At 31.9% G+C, this 19,720-nt stretch overlaps 2 protein-coding genes across 2 annotated transcripts; one reads left to right on the top strand and one right to left on the bottom strand.

Moving 5' to 3' along the window:
* The first annotated feature begins 110 nt into the window (after window positions 1-110).
* Window positions 111-14,250, top strand: LOC111706985 (kelch-like protein 5). Its single transcript, XM_023479951.1, has 24 exons — window positions 111-169; window positions 385-575; window positions 792-893; window positions 1,344-1,420; window positions 1,635-1,761; window positions 2,272-2,339; window positions 2,478-2,535; window positions 2,818-2,881; window positions 2,934-2,983; window positions 3,876-3,955; window positions 4,365-4,402; window positions 4,793-4,878; window positions 5,182-5,255; window positions 5,689-5,789; window positions 6,338-6,407; window positions 7,181-7,290; window positions 7,565-7,697; window positions 8,567-8,691; window positions 9,436-9,484; window positions 10,128-10,257; window positions 11,409-11,518; window positions 12,545-12,586; window positions 13,704-13,805; window positions 14,131-14,250. Exons 1-24 carry the CDS (start codon window positions 111-113, stop codon window positions 14,209-14,211), a joined length of 2,127 nt encoding a protein of 708 aa, XP_023335719.1. The 3' UTR covers window positions 14,212-14,250.
* Window positions 14,251-18,876: 4,626 nt separating this feature from the next.
* On the bottom strand, window positions 18,877-19,434 carry LOC111706982 (NADH-quinone oxidoreductase subunit I 2-like). Its single transcript, XM_023479949.1, has 2 exons — window positions 19,320-19,434; window positions 18,877-19,175 (listed from the first exon to the last, which is right to left on the bottom strand). The coding sequence occupies exons 1-2, from the start codon at window positions 19,404-19,406 to the stop codon at window positions 18,927-18,929; spliced, it is 336 nt and encodes a 111-aa protein (XP_023335717.1). The 5' UTR covers window positions 19,407-19,434; the 3' UTR covers window positions 18,877-18,926.
* Between the last annotated feature and the right edge of the window lie 286 nt (window positions 19,435-19,720).

Genomic DNA, 19,720 nt, shown 5'->3' with positions numbered 1-19,720 from the left:
AAAGCTCCCAGCTCTGAGGCAAAATTTCATTTTAATTTTTGACCAAATGTATCATAACTTAACTAATGAGAATAAATTCAGAAACTATTGATAGCAATATTTTCAGAAAAATGCCTTTCTTTACAGGGAGTGGTCGGTGGTCTGGAAAAATGGCGGGAAATAATAACGGGTGAGAGAATATATAATTCTATACAGTGGTTTTTCACGATTTGTTCCTGAAAGATTATGTAAATATGCAATGCAGAAAAAAATGTTATACTCTGAGTTTTGGAGTGACTGTTCTTAAAACTTTCATCAGAGATAGATTGAATAAAATTATAAAACTAGCAGTCCGCAAGCTTTTTTGTCAGTTTTCTGACTTTGATTTTGTTTTGAATTTTCCAGACAGGAAATAGATTATTCTGTGATTTCCAACCGGAAACATTTTGAAGCACATGGAGAGCCGGAAGTAAGGATTGAATCTAATAATGTTAGCTTGGAGATTCCAAGATATGATGATAATCAAACCAAGAAAAAAGAAGAAAAGGCGAAAGAAAATGCAGAAGAAGAAAACTCGCCAAAAAGACAACTTTCAGGAATGGGATTGATCATTGCTTTTTAAACAAACAAAAAATCTTGAAGAAAAAGAAAATTAAAAAAATTAAATCTTGAATGATTTTTGTGTCTAATTTTGATAACGGTTTACTCAGGTCTTACTGAAATTTTGACAAGTTCAAGATCCTAAATATAATGAATTGTGAGTAATTAGCCTTCCCCCCTCAAATAAAAAATGATTAATGTCAACTATTCAGTGAAACAAAGGAAGTTTTCTTTCAAAAAAGGAAAGGTCAGCTTCGTCGAAAAACCGGTTCTTACTGCTGACTGGGGAGTGCAAGCAAATAATATACTTTTAGGTAAGTTAGTAGTAAATACCAACCTCGGCATGCTTGGCGCCACTCCTTTAAAATTAGTAATATAGACTTTATTATGGTATTAATACTTAATATTATGCACCTTTTTCATATTCAAATTTGGAAATAAAAATGAGTTTTGCCACAAACTCTGATTTTCTAATCATTATAGGCCCAATGTCGTAGATCTATGAATTCTGTTAAATTAATAAGTTTAAATATTGACATATTAACATATTCGCATAATGCATCAGTTTAAAAAGAAATACGAATTAGAAAGTTAGAGTTTGTGTGATAAACTCAGTTCTTTACAAAATTCAGAAAATTTTGAGTGAATCATTTTTTAATTCTAAACTTTTTCTCTGGATCCAAGTGAGGTCCCACAAAAAAATGGGTGTATTCAGTTTAATAAGCAAACAAACAAACAATTACAAAAAAAATAAAAATGTTTAGAAATTGAAGGAAAAGAAATAGAAGTTGATGAAAATTGTTTACTGAAAAATTGCCTTCATTTCTCCAGAATATTTGAGGTAAAATTTCACTATTAATGTTTGCATTTTTGCTTTGAACAAATACAGAGATGCATTCCAAAAATTCGACAAAGTCTCTTTTATATTAAAATTTTCTGAATGATTCCGAAAATCATAAAAAGTTTTAAATGTTTTGATATTTGCTCATTTGTAAAAATAAACTCTTAATTCTAAAACTTTTAATTTTGGATAAGAGACAATTTTAACTAAAAAGGACGTTTCCCTGCACCCGGACTCTCAATATATTGAGAGGGACGAGCAGGAGGACGAGTATGATGACGAACAAGAGGACAATTACGAGGAGGAGGACGAAGAGCAGGACGAGCATGAAAATCCTTTAGGTAACAAGATCAAGTTTATTTTATTCCTTGAAAATTACTTATTTACACCCTTTTTTAAATAGATTCAATAATTGCAATTTTTTTGCTTTTTTGTTTTTAACAATTCATTCCCTGAAACAAACCAAATTGAAATTCGCCAATTCAAAAAAACTGGTAAAAAATTAAAGGTAAAATTACAGGTTTTTGGGCGGAAATTTATCAATGTCCATAAAAAAAAAGATATTTCTCTTGCATTATAGCAAACAAAATTTCGAAACTTCAAAAGTTGAACTTTAAATTTTTAAAGTATGACGATTAAATTAAGTCGAATTGCTATTTTAATGATTAAACTAAATAAGAAAGAAGTTTATAATTGCAGGGAATCATCAAAATAAGAAAACATGAGTCCGAATTTAAAGAATTTATGCCGCGTCTCAAATTTGAGACATGGTTGGTTCCACTTGAATTTGAATTTAGTGTTTCGAAATAAGAATTGGAATCATTTTTTCAGTTTATAATTCTTTTTCTTAGGAATGATCTCCTTTGCTACCGTTGAGAGTTTGGTTAATTACATATCAAAGATAGAAATGGATTTAAAGGTATAAGATAATATTTTAGAGATATTGTTTCACATATTCTGGTTTTCTAAATATTCTTATATAATATATATATAATATATATAATATATAAAGTCGTCTTCATTCTGGTTATATATACGACTACGACTTTCTATTCAGGTGTCTGATGGGAATGTTCTTGATTTTCAGCAAACGGCTCGTCTTCTCAATATACCAGGTTCTAAACATCAAAAGCAATTATTCGCAATCTTTTAAATGATAATTTTTTATACGAAAACAGGTTTTTATTTAAAAAAGAAGTAATCTCTGTTTGTCTGTCTGTTGGAATGTGAGATCATAACTCGGGAACCCATTTGAATAGAAAATCTCTGTAGAACCTCTGAATTGTTCTTAGTTTGGTTTAAAAGTTCCAAAGTGCAGTATATGTAGATTTTTATAGGGAAAACTCCAGGCAAAGCCGGGTTTCCAACCTAGTGAAATTACGAAAGAAATATTTCAGTGGTGGAAAAGATTTGCCAGAAGTTTGTTGAAAAGAATATAAACAACCAAAACTGTATCAAAAGGTAAAAAATTAAAATTCAAAAAAAGAGATAATTTAAAAAAAAATTATTTTAGATTTCAGTTGGCGGATTCTTTCCTAGGATGGACATCATCTTCAAAAATATGTAAGAGAAAAGTTTTTTAAAAAAATATTAAAAATCAGTTTTATTGCTGCAGGGTGAACCATAAAAAACAGGGATTAGCGTTTTAATCTTTTTAAATGACTCGAGAAGTGCTCTTGGACATGTTTTTTAATCTTAGAAGGGGTCTTTCATGCAAGTTTTTGTCTTCCGATTTGGTGTAAAATGATGTCGAATATTCGAAAATTTCTCCGTTAACTTCAGCTAACCAATATTTTTTAAGAAACAGACAAAAATAATTTACATATATCTGACCCCCCCCCCTAGATTTTTCTTCTTGGCTTTCTGAAATTCGCATACGCATTACGCAGTCCTTAACTCTATGAGGAGAAACATATAAAGAGAAGATGCAGCAACCCTGGCCCTATGGTTGTGATCAGCAGCAACCCTGGCCCTATGGTTGTGAACAGCAGCAACCCTGGCCCTATGGTTGTGAACAGCAGCAACCCTGGCCTTATGGTTGTGAACAGCAGCAACCCTGACCCTATGGTTGTGAACAGCAAAATTAGGCGATTTTTTCTGCATGGCATCAAACTGGGGACTCGTAAAGAAATAATCTGAGATATAAACATAAAGTAACCTAATTAAGTATTTATTATTTTAATTTCTAAACATTGGTTTTTCTCTCTACTTTTTCAAGATTTTAATAGAATAAAAAAAATTGTTAATTTTTAAAGTAAACGGAGAGAATTTTGAACATTTGACATAGTTTTACGCCAAACCAAAGCATCAAATGGCAAAATGACACTTAAACAACCCTTTCTAAAATTTAAAATGCTTCCCTAGAGCACCTTTATAAGTCATTTTTACAGATTATTGAGGCTTTAAATTGGGCCATCCTGTACTTAAAATATAGGTAAAATATATCTTGTATTAGTACAGGAATATATTGAAGAGAATATAACTGGTATTCTGGAAGAGAATAATGACGACCTATATCAACTAAATGAACACCAGGTAATAAAGTCTTTTCCACATTTTTGAATTTTTGAAATTTTTGAATTTTAAATGTTTGAACTTTCGAATTTTTGAAACCTGTAATTGTAAATATTTGATATTTCAAACTTAAATTGTTTTATCTAACATGATTCATTGTTTGAAATATCTGAGATACAAAATATATGGATTAGAAAATTAGATATTTTAGCAAAGAATACTCGATTCCTTTATCAAAGACTGATTTAAAAAAGTATAAGATAAATAAAATTGATTATTTTTAATCACAGTTCTCTAAAGAATTATAAATCAACAATAATCTTCAATAATAGAATTTTCCCCCACATTTTATGATTTAATGAACCCTAATTTAAATACATTTAATGTAGCATCATCTTTTTTTTAAATTTTCTAATGAAATCTATTTTAGATGAAGAGACTAATGAGTAGTTCAGATCTGAACCTAAAGTAAGAATATTTTTTCTAAATTTATTTTAATTCAAAGATGTCAGAACACTTGGTTTATTTTGTCTGTTCTTGGACCAGATTTAATAAATAAAGTGGTTGAACTACGCAGATTAAATTAAACAAGTTCTCTTCAGCTTGACCTGGCCACAATCGTTAAACTGGTTATTCGTTTAATATTGTCCTGTACAGACCAAACTAGGATAGAAGAAAATACGGGAAAAGATATTCTCCTGAAAAAATCCAGTAGTTCTCCAACCTGCATTGGATTAACATGTCCTCCTGCATAGTAGTTTATTACCTACAAATATATTGCATATTATTGGCAGATCTGGTTTAGCTAACTTACTTCTAAAATCCCTGATCTAATGTTTTTTTTTCTTCTGATTATAGAAATGAGGATCAGGGTCTTCAACTAGTGTTAGATTGGGTTCAACAAGATTTACAAGAGAGGAGATCAAAGCTTCATCCTTTGCTCGGTAAATACATATTGGTGCAACTACAGGGTGTCACAAAAAAAGGCTCTGTAAGGTACTATACAGCTCCTATCATGGTTCAAGGCCTTGACGTTTTCTATTTAATTCCATTGACCGGAAATGTAACAAAAACTTCGAAAATGTTTAAAAATGTTAAATCCAAAAAAACAAGGACCTTACTAAGCATTTTTTTAAACATCATTTAAGTTGTTCAGGGGGGGGGGATAAATCGAATGGGAATTAGGATAGCAGTGAGAGGCGGATGGGCAATATTACATTGAAGAATTAAATAGTGACATTTTTCAGAATGCATTCAGTTTACATGTATTGAGAATACAACAATTCTTGAGGATCTTCTCCAATCAGACCTTATTCAGCAGGTAATGTAACATACATGTAACGCAATCTTACAACCGAAAGTTCCCGACGTCGTCCATGCCTAGAAATAGTCTTTAGATTGCAAAGTTGTCCGTACCCAGCAATAGTGTTTAGATTGTTTGGTTTCTGTGGCCAGCAGTATTCTTTAGATTTTTTGGTTGTCAGTACCCAGCAGTAGTCTATATATTGTGTAGTTTCTGTGACCAGCAGAAGTCTTTAGATTGTGTAGTTGTCAGTGCCTATCTGTCTTTAATTTGTTTGATTTCATGTCTTTGTTTGTTTTTATGTCCTGCCTTTATCCTTCTTGTTTTTTACCAAAGACGACCTTCTGTGTGTGTTAGGTAAGCTATGTATAGGGCGCGTGTTTTATGAAACTTCATCAAATAAACAAAAAATAATAAACTATGCCCATCTCTAATTGTAACTCTGATATAGGATGAGCTGAGTGTTGAACTAGTAACTCAAGGATTAGAATATTTTTCTCACTCCAACTCAGACAAGATCAGCTACTGGAGTAAACAACAGAAACCTTCCAGGTTAAAATTCAAATATTAAACCTCTAGAGTCCTTGAATTTAAACCTCGTCGATGAACCGCCAAAAACCGGTTTTAATTGAGTGCCGGCTCAAATAATCTCGAAACACTGAGTACAATTTTAAGCATGGATCCAACCATGTTTGAGACACGGCTCAAATTCTTTAAATTCTGCCTCATGGCAGAAAACCTAAAAGACCAATGGAAATAAACTACCAACTATGCATCAAATATTTTTTTTTTGATAAACCAAGATAAGAAAACTATAAAACTAGACTAAACTTTTTAATGTTTACAAAACAGTATCTATTCAAATTCTACTTTGGGACTAAAAAACAGAAAGTAGGCAGACGACTGTTAGAATTAGCTTCCGATTCCAAAAGTCCTATGGGCATGAAACCCAGCAATTGTGCAGGGTGGTCATTTTACTTAATAATCTTATTTTCAAACTAATAGATGAGCTATTTACGTTAAAACAAAATTAATACACATCGAGTCTCAAATATCGTCATTCCAGAGTTTTATGGGACTCACTGTGCATGTTTATATAGATGGCCCCAGATACTTGTGTGTCTATCATACGCTGAGAAAATTCTTGAATACTTTGATTTTTCAACACAGGTAGTTATTAAGTTGGTTTATTTTTGGTTCGTTTCTGCCTATAATTAAAGGAAAAAATTTAGTATTGTGTTAAAAGTAGTTTTTTAAAGATTGCTCATTATTACCATTCGCTTAAGAACGTGTCATAACGATATTTTTTGATAGTTTTTTTTACATTTTTTTGGATAAAATATTTTAAAGTTTAATAAACGCAAACTTTAACAGAATACAGTTTTGAACTCTTAGAAGTTGTATTAAAGTTGAGAACCCATTGGTATTGTCTACTTTGGCGGTAGTATAGGCAAAATGTATTTTTAATTTATGAATTTCAACGTGCAACGTCAAGCAATTCAGTCTAAATCATAATTTAAGACAAAGCGCGGGTAAACGGTTGGAGTAACGTTGACTATGAATACTAAAATAAACTAATAAAAGCTAATAGTTAAACATAAAATCACAGAGTATAAATATTATAGAAAGGAAATTATAAAAATTTTCTATTGTTCTATTTTGTAAACCATCAAAACGTGAGAGTATCTCGAGGAATTCCCATAAATTTGTGATTAAACTCGAAATGAAAAATATATTTTAAAACAACATATTTTTTTTTCTTTAAAAGATTTGGCATTATTTTTAGTAAATGCAAATATAGCTAAACAACCAATTTTTGTTTTTAATTATAGATTTACAAAGAAACTTATCTCATTTTTATCGTCAAAAGAATTGAAATTAATAAAATTTTCTTCCAGGTACCGTTACCGTCCATTTAAAAATGCTTAAATGAATTTACAAAGGAGTGGGGTATTCTGACGGAGAAACCTGATTGGGTATTCGGAGCCGAACTTGTTTCTTGTGCCTCCAAACTGTATACCGTCGGAGGAGTGTCCAGTAGACAAGTAGATAGGTATTCACTTTTATACTGTATTCTGTCAGAACGTGTCTATGTCCAAGAATTCACTTTTAAACTGTATTCCGTCAGAAGGTTTCTATATAGACAAGTATACAGGTATTAACTTTTATACTGTATTCAGTAATAGAATAAAAAAAGTTAAAACTGATCAAAAAGAATTCATGATCAAAAATGGTTTGAACATTGCTAAATGTTTCCAAACCAGGAAAAAAGTAGTTATTACATTTATTTCAAAATTCAAGAACTTAAAAAAATATATATATTTGAGGTATGATCCTGAGACAGATAACTGGGCTGGAGGATCATATCCAAGCTTACAGAAGGCTCGACTAGCTCATGGAGCTTGCGTGGTTCATGATGCACTTGGAGGAACTATATATGCTGCTGGAGGTTCTCCCCAGGTAATACGGGGGTGGTCGTCTATATCAATACATTGAAGACGAATTTTCTGTTTAAGTTTTGATTTCTAACAAGCTTTTTTCGAACTACAAGTTTACAAATAAGCAAACAGAAGCTCTCACTTGACAGCTTCTCTCTGTTTCCTGTTTATATATATCCATGCTGTTTGAAAGCTTGGTAAATATCAAAATTGAAATCGAAAGTCGTCTTTATTTTATTAATATATACGACAACGACTGTACATGATATTTCTGTAGAAATCCAAAGTAAAATCATCTGTTACAGTAGTGCCCAAAAAACTGTGGAAACTGTTTGAATCAAAATTCGTGACATAAAATTTCTATAAGAGAATAATTCCTTTGGTTTTGCATTATATAGTCTGCGGTGTGTTATACTGTACAATTTGCAGCTACAAATCAGGGACAGTACGGACACGAAAAAACGAAAGTTTTCCAATATTTTTTAGGAAAGCAAAATTCATGAATTTTCTCATACTTGAGAATTGTTTATGGCAATGAATTAGGATTTAAGATAGTGTAAAAATTACTTTAAAGGGACTCTGTATATAATCTCAAGCTACCCTTCGTTTCATGAGTTACAAGCTTTTATACCAATAACCTTTGTTTAAGAAAAATTATCAAGGCTTTTCTGTTTTTATATCTTAAAATAGATTTTTCTTCAATTTTCTCAAAAAAGAGATTTCCAAATTTAGGAAAAAGAAGGGAATTGTCCGAATTCAACTCTTTTTAGGATAAAAATGGCATTGTCCCTCTCTTCGTTATACTTCAAATAAAGGTTCAAAGAGTGACGTTGTGAATCGGAACTCCCACTTTATAAATGGAGGGTCTTCTAAAACACTCCTTGTGTCCAGGTTGGTGGACAGGGACACCGTGATATAGAGAGAATAAGTCCTGAAGTTCCACCATCTTGTGAGTGTCCATATTGTGGACCATTTCAGCATCTTAAATGGAAACTGGAAGATTTTGAAATGGAAAGGTAAATTTATAATCTTATGATACAGCGGCCTCCATATAGATGTGAAATAGAAAGACAATTGTCATACCTCTAGCTTTGACTGTGTGCGTCCCAAGAACCCAGTTTTCAGATATGATACTTAACTCTTACTAAGCATGTCATTAGGACAGTTCTTGTACATACATATATGAATGCTTAAATGTCTAAACCACAATTTTATCGATCAACATTACATGCCAGATTCTGGCATGACTACGGTTTCCAGCGAACGAAACGTTTCACAAAAATGAAAAGATGTTTGTACATATTTCGCAAACTTTTCCGCGAAATTTCGCATTTTTCTCGAAAATGGAACGAAACGAAAATTCGCGAAAAATACTTTCGCAAAATACATTTTCGCGTAAATTTGATTTGACAATTTGTCAATTGAAACGAAAATTTGTTATGTTATATAAAATATGCTATATGAAATATGAAATATATAAAATAAAAACTGAAATTATCAGTGTTTTAATTGTACTAAACATGTTCAATCACATTCATGTATAACAACAACAAAATAACAACAAGGGTAAAAAGTAAAATTGTATTATAACGTATCAATTAGAAGTATGGATAGTCATTTGGAACATCATGAAAAAAGATTCTAACAGTTTAGAAGTTAGACACAACTTTCAGTATTTTTTTTCAATAAAAAAAAAATTTATCTAAACTTTCAAAAAAACCTTGAATTTCTAAAAAATAGAAAAATTAGTTTTCTTTTAGTCCACGGACCTTCACAGCAATGGCATCAATAGGAGAAAATATATATTTGGTAAGTTCAACAACACATTTTTTTTAGTCTAAGGCGGGGCAACTGAAATCCATGGACCATAAACGAACAGCAAAAACAAAAGAAAATAGCTGATCTTAAAAAAAAAAACATTTATATAAAAATTAATGAATGTTTATCAAAATAATAAAAACATCTCTTCCTAAATGTCCAACCTAACGTTTAAATTTCGTTATTGTTAACGACTAGAACCGTTAACGTATTCAAATTTTCATCTAAGAAAATTTGTTGGAGCACCTCAGCAGTATCATGCTTCAGATTTTATGAACGGCTACCAGAATTTATTTTTTAACGATTTTAACTATAACCGTTAACAAATGCATTGAAAAAAGTCTGAACATGCCAAGCTCTAGTTTAGTCGGTGTTAGGTACATTCCCAAGAGGACTTGCCAAGAGACAATATCCAGAGTTGCAAACTTCTTATGAATATTAAACTTGTCAAGCGGCCACTACCCAAAGGTTAGATTAGGCATTCTATAACTGCCGAGGCTAGAATATGCCAGGGGCCAAGCGCTGCGACAAGAATATGGTAGGGGCCAAGCGCTGCGACTTGGACAGACTTGGGAAGTTTCCACAGCATTTGGGAAACAGCATTTGGGAAAGTACGTAACATTATTTTGTGTAGGTTGGAGGGGATGAGGCTCCTGATAGTTTAACATCATCCCTGGAAATATTTAACACAAAAACAAAACAATGGAAGAAATCCTCAAATACAGCCAGTAAACGGGATTCATGTAGGCTTGCTGTACTCGGAGGTAAATTATCAACAACAACAAAATCGTAAGACGAACCATTTTTGTAAATTGTAAGTAAGTGACCCTCTCTTTAAAGGGAGTGTTCGCGAAAAATGAAAGGGGGTATAGGCTTAATGCGATAAAAAAGCGTTTTTGATCGCTACTAATCTTACTTCTATCTGTTGCGTCTATAAGGAGAAACTTGTTATAGCCGTCTAGTACCGAATAACTTAGCGCCCATACAAATTCAGACAATTGCAACATACGACTTAGACTGTAAAAAATCCATTTAATTTCAAACAAATCATTCAGACAGTACAACCTATAGTCATCGATTATCTTTCGCCACATTTGTATATAGTTTATATTTTATAATATTTTATTTTTTTAGAAAACGTTTTAACTGATTTCGAAAAATGTGAGTGGTCCGCGGCATTCTTAGATAGTTGCGCAAGCCGCAAGAGAAATAATCAAATTCAAAACAAATTAATTAAAAAGTACTAAAAAATATAAACTATGTACAAATGTGGCGAAAGATAATCGAGGACTATAGGTTGTAATATCTGAAGGATTTGTTTGAAATTAAATTGATTTTTTTACAGTCTAAGTCGTATGTTGCAATTTTCTCAATTTGTATGGGGGCTAAGTTATTCGGTATTAGTCGTTTTTAACAATTTTCTCCTTATAGACGCAACAGATAGAAGTAAGATTAGTAGCGATTGAAAGCGCTTTTTTATCGCATTAAGCCTATACCCCCTTTCATTTTTCGTGAACGCTCCCTTTAAAGATGGATGCCCAATTTACAACGTTAACATTTATGATCAATAATATAGAAGATATCGTCGGTTTTCTAGCTTAAAAGGGTTTTATTCTAACAATTTCCACCGTACATTCTGCGGACGAAACCGCACGTAACTTCTAAAGAAAGCACACACATAAAAAAATCTATTTTCAAGAAAGAATTTTTTTCTAGAAAAGACAACAAGTGGTGAATCGAACAAACCAATCAAGAAATCTAGAAATACTTAAATTAAAATTCTTTTACCAGTTCCTTTAATAATCTTTAGAATTTTATTATTTTTAAGACTTTTGGGCAAAAAAAATCGTTTCAACCCGAGAAGTATGTAACCATAAATATGTAAAGTGTCTTTATGATCTGTTTTGATATTCAGAAAGTTTGCTTGCTATTGGTGGACACAATAACAATACAAACCAGTTCCTCAACACATGTGAAAAGTACTGTACAACAACACAGAAATGGTCAAACTTTCCTAAACTCAAGGTATGTTAAACATAAACAATTAGATTCAAAACATTAAAATCATTATCAATAATTTTCATTAATAGAAAGACGACATTTAATCTTCTGTATATTTAACGTCGTATATAAATCAAATAGGAAAATGTATTGCATGTTTTTCATGTTGTTATAAAGCAACTCACTTTTACCAATATCTTGCAAATAACTTGATAAGGTAAAAAGGTCTAACTGCTGTGCTTTAAGTTTATGAGACTATTTAAGTCCAAACCTTGAGTTGTATAAGTCCCATTGTAAATAATGTCTTTCAATGAAATATCTAAATTTTAAAATTTACAAAAAACATTGTGTAAAATGGTCTTCCTGTAAAAATGTCAGATATACAGATGAAATGTCTTTCCTATATTAAATGTCCAATCTACAGTGGTAGGCGATTATATCAATACAACTAAGACGACTTTTCTTTAATCGTCCTAATCCCTAAAAAGCATTTTTCAAATTTCAAGTTTACAAGTAAATAAAGAGAAGCTGCTAATTAACAACTCTGCTGATTGGAAGATTGATAGACATCGAAATCGAAAAAGAAAGTCGTCTTCATTGTACTGATAAATATTCGACGACGACTTTATAAAATGTTTTTTCTTTATAAAAAGTTCGATTTCTGAATTGTTTCTTCGATACTATTTACCTTTTATGATATTTTTTTATGAATATCTAAATCTTTTAAATTTTCTTTTTATGAAATTTCTTATGAATAGAATTTTCTTTCTATGAATTGTTCCAAGAAGTGTAATGTCAGCATTATATTGATACAAGTTCTTGTCTGATTTCTAATCTCTATATCTTAGCAACCCAAGATATTTTGTTAGATAAAAAATCTAAGTTTAAAATATGAAAGGTTTATATCATCATGTTGCAAAGATATAGAATTAGAACATTTGAGTTTGTGGCAAAGATTATAATTCCTTTACTATTCATGAAACAAAACAAAACAAAAGTTAAAAATTTAAGTTTAAAAAGACAACAAATATTATTTTTGCTAATGATAAGGTAGCCAGAAGATCTCCAGGTGTAGTCACATATAGAAGACAGGTACAAAATTATACTTTCAGCCCCTTTAACCCTGGCTAACCATATCTGCTCATGGGGGAGGGGGCAGCCTCTGCAGTTCTAATTCATACTTTCGAGCTGATTGATTTACGGATAAAATTAAATTATATTTTGATACTAGCGAATTTTATTCTTATACTACAGTGAAACCCTTAATAACGAATACATCGAAAGAATTCATCAAATGTCGTATTCTTCACTTTCTGATAATGGAATGTTGCAGATATTTAGTTTTTTAATTAAATGATTATATTGAACTTTTTAAAACTGTTCCCGCATATTCATGGCTATTTATTTATTTTCGCAAATACTGAAATTTATGTAATATAGTAAAAAACTCATTGACAAATTGTCAAGACGACATTTGATAAATTCTTCCGATGTATTCGTTTTTAAGGGTTTTACTGTATACCTTTGGAACCCACCTTTGCCTAGAGCGAGTTATCACTATGCAAGTCAACCCACTCAATTTAAAATGTTTAAACCAGACTAAGAACATTACCCTAATGGTATTGCCAAGTTAAGTTAAAATTTGAAGCAAATCGGTCAAGGGGTTCTGACATACATACAAACAAACAAACCGAGTTTACTATTTCATATGTATAGATATAGACTTTTGTTTCATTGCTATGTTTCATGTTTTTGGCACATACAGGGTTACACTCAAAGAATAAGACTTCTGAGACGACTGTACGAAGTGCTTTTCCTCATATTTATGATTCCTATACCAACAGTAAACTATATACTATACCAACAGTAAACTATATACTATACCAACAGTAAACTTGTTTCTTTCTCTGCCAAGTTATTTAATAAGTTACTAAAAGACTATATTCATGGCAGGAGTCTTAATTAACCTTTAGAAAAGACATATTTTAAACGTTTTATGTCGTCTTTACAGTCTCATCTTGTATGTGTAACCCTGTATATACTTTGTATTTATTAGGTGTACTGTGTTGGTGGGATGGGGTCCCTGTATATACTTTGTATTTATTAGGTGTACTGTGTTGGTGGGATGGGGTCCCTGTATATACTTTGTATTTATTAGGTGTACTGTGTGGGTGGGATGGGGTCCCTGTATATACTTTGTATTTATTAGGTGTACTGTGTTGGTGGGATGGGGTCAAAAAAGGATCTTTCAACAATTGAATTTTACTCTCCATCCACCAAAAAATGGACCATTTTACCAAACCAAATGAAGGTAAAAATATAAACTCCCAATTTATTAATAATTATATTGAAATTTTAAATTCACTTTAATTTCTAAATATCACTGCATATTGAAATTTTAATAATCATGGTATTATGTAATCCATGATCAATGTTAAAATTTTAAATCAATAAAAGATAATTGTTATGAACAATGATTGAATTGATGTTAAACTGGTTTTAACTGTATTCCTGGTCAAAAAGGCAAATAAAAAATGAATTCAAGATAAACATTAATAATCAATAACAATATATCCTGTTTTTTCATGAAAAAAAATGCCAAAACTACATAAAAACCTAATATTTGTTTTGTTAAGAGTTTATCTGGTTGGATATCAGCTGCTGTACTGCAAAAACCAGTTTGGCTAATCAACAAACATAAATTAAACCATTCTTAAAATATATTTTATCGTCTAATAAATATCTAAAAAGTTTTATATTTTTTCAAACAAATGGAACCATATTGTTTGCGGAATGTGTAAAGTTTAATAAATATATATTTTTACACGCATTTTTAACAAACTCACTTAATTGCAATCATGGACAATTAAAAAGGGCTTTGGGGTTTATAGCCAAATACATAGAATATTACAATTCAAATTGTACTTTTTTATCAGTCAAAAAAACGATCAGAGAATTTTTAATTAAAAAACGAGCAGAGAACTGTGAATTGGAAAAACGAGCAAAGAATTATAAACAAAAAAACTGAGAATTGCTAATTAAAAAAATAGCGGAGAAATTATAACGGAAGCCATAATGAGCTTAAGATTTATCAGATTTAGCAGATAACAGTTCACAGATTCTCTTTTTTATATTTATTTATAGTTCATGGAAAGATTAGTTTTACATCACTCCTCGTTTTGACAAAATTAACAATTATCAAGTTATTTCCCGTGGTTGTCCTTTTTGAATAAATTTGATTCCTTACTTTTCAAATCTTATTCAAACAGGTTTAAGACGAGATCGTCTTCCCAAACTCCTAGCACTCCTGAGGCCGAATTTGAATAATTGACGCGGGTTATTGAATGATTCTAATTATGATTTATTACTCTTTTCTCCCTCTTATTTAAACCTGATAATAATTAACTAATTCCTTCCATATTTTTATCCTCTTAATCACTTATTCTCTATTTATTCTATCTATCAACATAGTAAACTTCAATATTTTGCTTATTTTCTTCCAACACCAACCCTTCTTATCATCCTACACTCATTGATTCCTAATACCAATTCTTTCAAACCCAAATTTCTCTACAGTTACTTTCCATCCCAATCCCAACTTTATCTTTAGTTGATATCCATTCCAATTCCCAATCTATTTTAATCTACTCCCAATTGGTCCTTTCCCATTAAATATACCTTATTCCCAAACCATGCCTAATCCCAATATCTTTGACATTACTTGATAGTCGTTTGAAATCCCAATAGTTTGGATTTCACGTAAAACTTACTGCACTATAGACAAGAAAAATATGAATTTTAGAAGTATATGAAAGAAACCAGCCTGTGTGCATGTTTGTATGCAGTATTATACCAAGCCTAGCTAAAGAGGTGTTTAGATCCTTTGCAACAAAAGTTATTGATAGGTTTTCATGTTGCGCTTTCATATCTTTTTTTATGCCTGAAAGTGTTTATATTGTCAAATATTACTATCTTTGAATTTTCCCTGAATTTGGCAATCTACAAGAAGCAGGCTAGACACAGTCGATATAGAACCAGAAAAAAAGAAACAAACATGATGAAAGCTGAAAGATCAGAAAACTGTTTGAATTGTTTACTCTCTTGGTCAAAGCGAGTGCAGAAGAACCATGTATTCTTTTTGCTAAGATTGTGACCAGGCCTGATAAAAATTACTTCTATAATTTGCATACCAAGTAATTATTAGGGAAAACTGAAGTCTGCTAATTTATTACAAAGAACCTTTCATATATATAAACTATCCTACCACCAGAGCTTCATATATAAGCTATCCTACCATCAGAGCTATAAACCCCTCCCCCCCACAATATCTTCCTCCATTTTTTTACCACAGATTTTATACCACATCGCTGAACCAACAAAAACCGGTTCCAATTGAGCGCCGGTTCAAATCTCGAAACACTGAATAGTGGACCCTAATTCTTTTGGTGAAGGGTATATTCATTGTATCTCAGATTTAAATAGGCAATCTGATTCATTTCCATCAACGAGGTTATAGTGTATTGAGTGATGATGTACGCTAATCCTTTACTAATTGTATAGGCCATGAACTATACGGAGAGCACACTGCATAGCTGTTTATTATAAGGAGGTTCTGGCAAAACCAGGAAATAGGAATAAAGGGAAAGGAAATAGCGCTGGTCTTGCATGAGAAAGCCAGTTGCACTGCTTTGCAGACCAGTACTTTAAACTAACACAGACACAAAACATGAATACAGTCAAGGAAATTGCAGAATGATGTTGTCAATAATAAATAAACTTGTATAACGACTATATTTGTTGTAAACTTTAATCAAGTTATATTCTTTGCATGAACATTTGGCTTATTATAGTTTTGACTTAAATATATAAATAATGTGCTACATATATATTAAACTTATTTCTAAGTAAACAATTAACAATAAACAAATGTACTCTCCTAGACTGTACAAATACCGAGATTTGTATGTACTGTATAAACCTACAGTACACACCTTTGGTACTTTAAACTAACACACACACTCTTTTGGTACAGACACACACACATGACGTTTCCGCCCTCTGCACTGAGCAAAACCTATATAGTGTATCATTAGTAGTAAACAGTTGTCAGTGTACAGTACGGTGCCGTATATTCCGACCTAGATGATTCTAACCTAAAGGTTTTCTGACCTAAATATCGAGTAGTTTGCACGTGTTTTAGGTCGGTTTGGTTGAAAAAAGCTTTAGGTCCGTTTGACACCCTATGAGAAATATATAGGTTTTCCGACCTAAGATTTAGAGATATATTTAGGTTGGTTGAGCATATATATTAGGTCTGTTTACCAGGAAGTTTAAGTTGGATTAGTATATTGCTCAACCGACCTAAAATGAATGCTTATCTAACCTAAAATTGTTGCTTTAACCAACCTAAAACATATTCCCAACTGACCTAAAATATATCAATAACCGACCTAAATATATTTCCAATCTTTAGGTCAGTTTGGGACATTTCGCTAATCGAACCTACAGATTTTTAGGTCGGAAAAACGTTAGGTCAGAAAAACGTTAGGTTCGTTTCCTCTAGGTTCGATGAGCGGGTACCTACAGTACAGCTAACTGAGCACACAGGTAGGAAACTATCATCCCCCCTGAGCCCAAAAAAATAAAAGAGTATCGTTGAACGAAACTCCTGAGTTTCCTTTTAAGGGTCTTAGCAATTGTGTAGATTTTGATATAAGAGATTTTAAAAAAGGGAAAATATGACGAAACTAAAATTAAATAATATTTCATAGCAAAAATATTGATATCCACAAAACTGCCTAACCCCGTTTAAGAAACCCAGATTTCAAAACTGGTTTTCATGACTATATACCAGGGAGTAAGGAATAGAAGGGAGAGACAACTGACACGGTTCGCCCTACCATATGATTATACATGCTTTGCAGACGGTACTCAAATCAAACAGCTCGATATAAAATGGAGTACCGTCTGCAAAGCATGCATAATCATATGGTAGGGCGAACTGCGTCAGTTGTCTCTCCCTTCTATTCCTTACTCCCTGCTATATACTCTGTCTTACGTTTTGGGCTCTGACTTCCATCGAGAAAGATAGACAATTCATCTCAAGAAACCTCGATTCCAAGAGGTAGTGGGGTCTATACAGTACACACACACTTTTACTTTTACTTTGATTTTGGCATATATTTAGTGGGCTTTTTGCCAGCGTACACATCAATACCAAAAGATTTGTGAAATATGTAAATATTTTCACCCTAAAATGTAAACAAAAAATACGAAATCAAACAAAGGAAGCACTGGAAAAATAACCCTAATTTTCTAAAATATTGTACACTTTTGTCCGCATATCTGCTGTACTCAGAAGTTAAGCATATTTATACATACAGTACACAACTTACTGAATGAAGTATAACGGTGGTTAACATTCATAGAAAGGGAAGAAACGGAGTTGTTCTAAGGTTACATGATTACGTTTATGATAAAATTAATTATAATTAAGTATTTTCTATGGTTAGAGTGCATTTTATCCTGTTCCTATATATTAAATTAGTTTACAGTAGACTTTTGGTTACGTTTTTTTTGTCCGGGTTATTAAATAATTTGTTCAATAGACAGCTCTAAAATGGTCCTGGCTGGTAATATTGGACAGACAAGCTGGACCTTCTACACACTAAAACAAATCAAATGTATTCTAAAAATGTTCTCTTTAATACTGCATCTAAGTTAAACTCTGTTACCTAGCAATACCTGCAAGATGAACTGCTTGAAGATGGACAAAGATACTTTCAAATTCAAGACAAAACCATAAAATCAAAAAGAGCACAGTAAATAACCACAAATTGTCAATGACAATGTCTTTTTAAAGAAAAACAAACATGTGGTTGTGTCAGAATAAAACTCAGTCAAGATCTTTATTACAAAATCATTAAGAAATAGGGAAATGTAGGTCCCACACAAAATTTGGGCCCAATTGCTTTAGCCTTTTTTAGGGTAATTGTGTATAAGCAAAAAGACAAACAAACAGACAGGCAAAATATATATCTATATGTATACTTTGGTCTTTGCTTGTCTGGGTGGGTGTCTGCTTGTTTGTATCCTATAAACGTCAAAATGGCTAAACCAGGTAAGGTTTAAGGATGATCAAAATTTCAAAAATTAGCCTCCAACAAAATTATATTTTTATTATATATTGAAAATCCACAAATTCTTTTAATAAATTCACCAACTTTTTTTGTTTGTCTTTGTTTTACAATGTAGACAAGTAAAGAAAATGTTCACAATTGCGATAGAAGATAGGCGCGAAGCCCCCTGAAAGCCTAGTATGTATTGTATAGTTATGAATATGATTAACTTATAATTTAGATAGCTTTGAAAGAAAACAAGAATGGAAATCTTGATTTTATTTTGTTTGTTTACAAATGTTATACTTATTTCTTTAAGCATAAGATCTTCCAGTTTTGGTAGGAGCAGCAGCAGCAGGGGCAGCCGCGGCAGGAGCAGCAGCAGCAGGAGCAGCACCGGCAGGAGCAGCAGCAGCAGGAGCAGCAGCGGCAGGAGCCACGGCTGCAGGAGCAGCAGCAGCAGGAGGAGTGACATCAGGAGGAGAGTAGTTGACTTGTTGATTTGTCTGAGGGATATCTTCAAATGGTCCAAAGTGATCGATAATTGTATCTGAATGATATTCCTGAAAAAAAGTATTACAAAAGTCTCAAATTGAAACATTTTCTGAGCCAAGCATCGCTCTGATGACAGACTAAAAGGAGAACCCAATACAAGCCATCCATCTCAAAGAGGTGGAAGATTTAGATTAATTAATTGAAAAATGTACCGGTTCTGTCTCCACTAGATAAGTTTTTGCAGACGTCAGGGCAGCACAGCTGAGAACCATGATTAAGAGAGATTTGGATATCTTCATCTAAAAATAATTAATAATTATATTAATATTTTATTGTAAACTTTAAAAGTGTTATGAGATTGTAGAATCACTTTTCAGCTTTTACTGTAAAGTCAGTCAGTACTGTTTGGTTTTAGTGTTGTTAAATCCAATATTTGAATTAAACTTTATAGACATTACCACTAAATTATGAAATTTAAAAAAATCACTTCATAAGCAGCAAAAGTTGGATGGTTGCCAAAAAGAGACAACATATTGCTTATATTCAACAAAGAAACCCACTTACTTAGCAGTCATCAATTTTTGCTACAATAATAGAGTTATTTTTTTGAATA

The sequence above is a fragment of the Eurytemora carolleeae genome, unplaced genomic scaffold, assembly GCF_000591075.1.
Source record: "Eurytemora carolleeae unplaced genomic scaffold, Eaff_2.0 scaffold143, whole genome shotgun sequence".
NCBI lineage: Eukaryota > Metazoa > Arthropoda > Copepoda > Calanoida > Temoridae > Eurytemora > Eurytemora carolleeae.
Note: the sequence above shows the minus strand (reverse complement) of the source record. Positions and strands in the feature narration are given on the sequence as shown.

What these genes read in the sequence shown, in the direction of transcription:
- LOC111706985 (XM_023479951.1), top strand. Translation starts at nt 111, where the DNA reads ATGCCTTTCTTTACAGGGAGTGGTCGGTGGTCTGGAAAAATGGCGGGA. An exon ending in GACATCATCTTCAAAAATAT is followed by an intron (nt 2,984 to 3,875) that starts GTAAGAGAAAAG and finishes ATCTTGTATTAG; the next exon opens with TACAGGAATATATTGAAGAG. An exon ending in TAGTCACATATAGAAGACAG is followed by an intron (nt 12,587 to 13,703) that starts GTACAAAATTAT and finishes TGTATTTATTAG; the next exon opens with GTGTACTGTGTTGGTGGGAT.
- LOC111706982 (XM_023479949.1), bottom strand. Translation starts at nt 19,406, where the DNA reads ATGAAGATATCCAAATCTCTCTTAATCATGGTTCTCAGCTGTGCTGCC. An exon ending in ATCTAGTGGAGACAGAACCG is followed by an intron (nt 19,176 to 19,319) that starts GTACATTTTTCA and finishes ACTTTTTTTCAG; the next exon opens with GAATATCATTCAGATACAAT.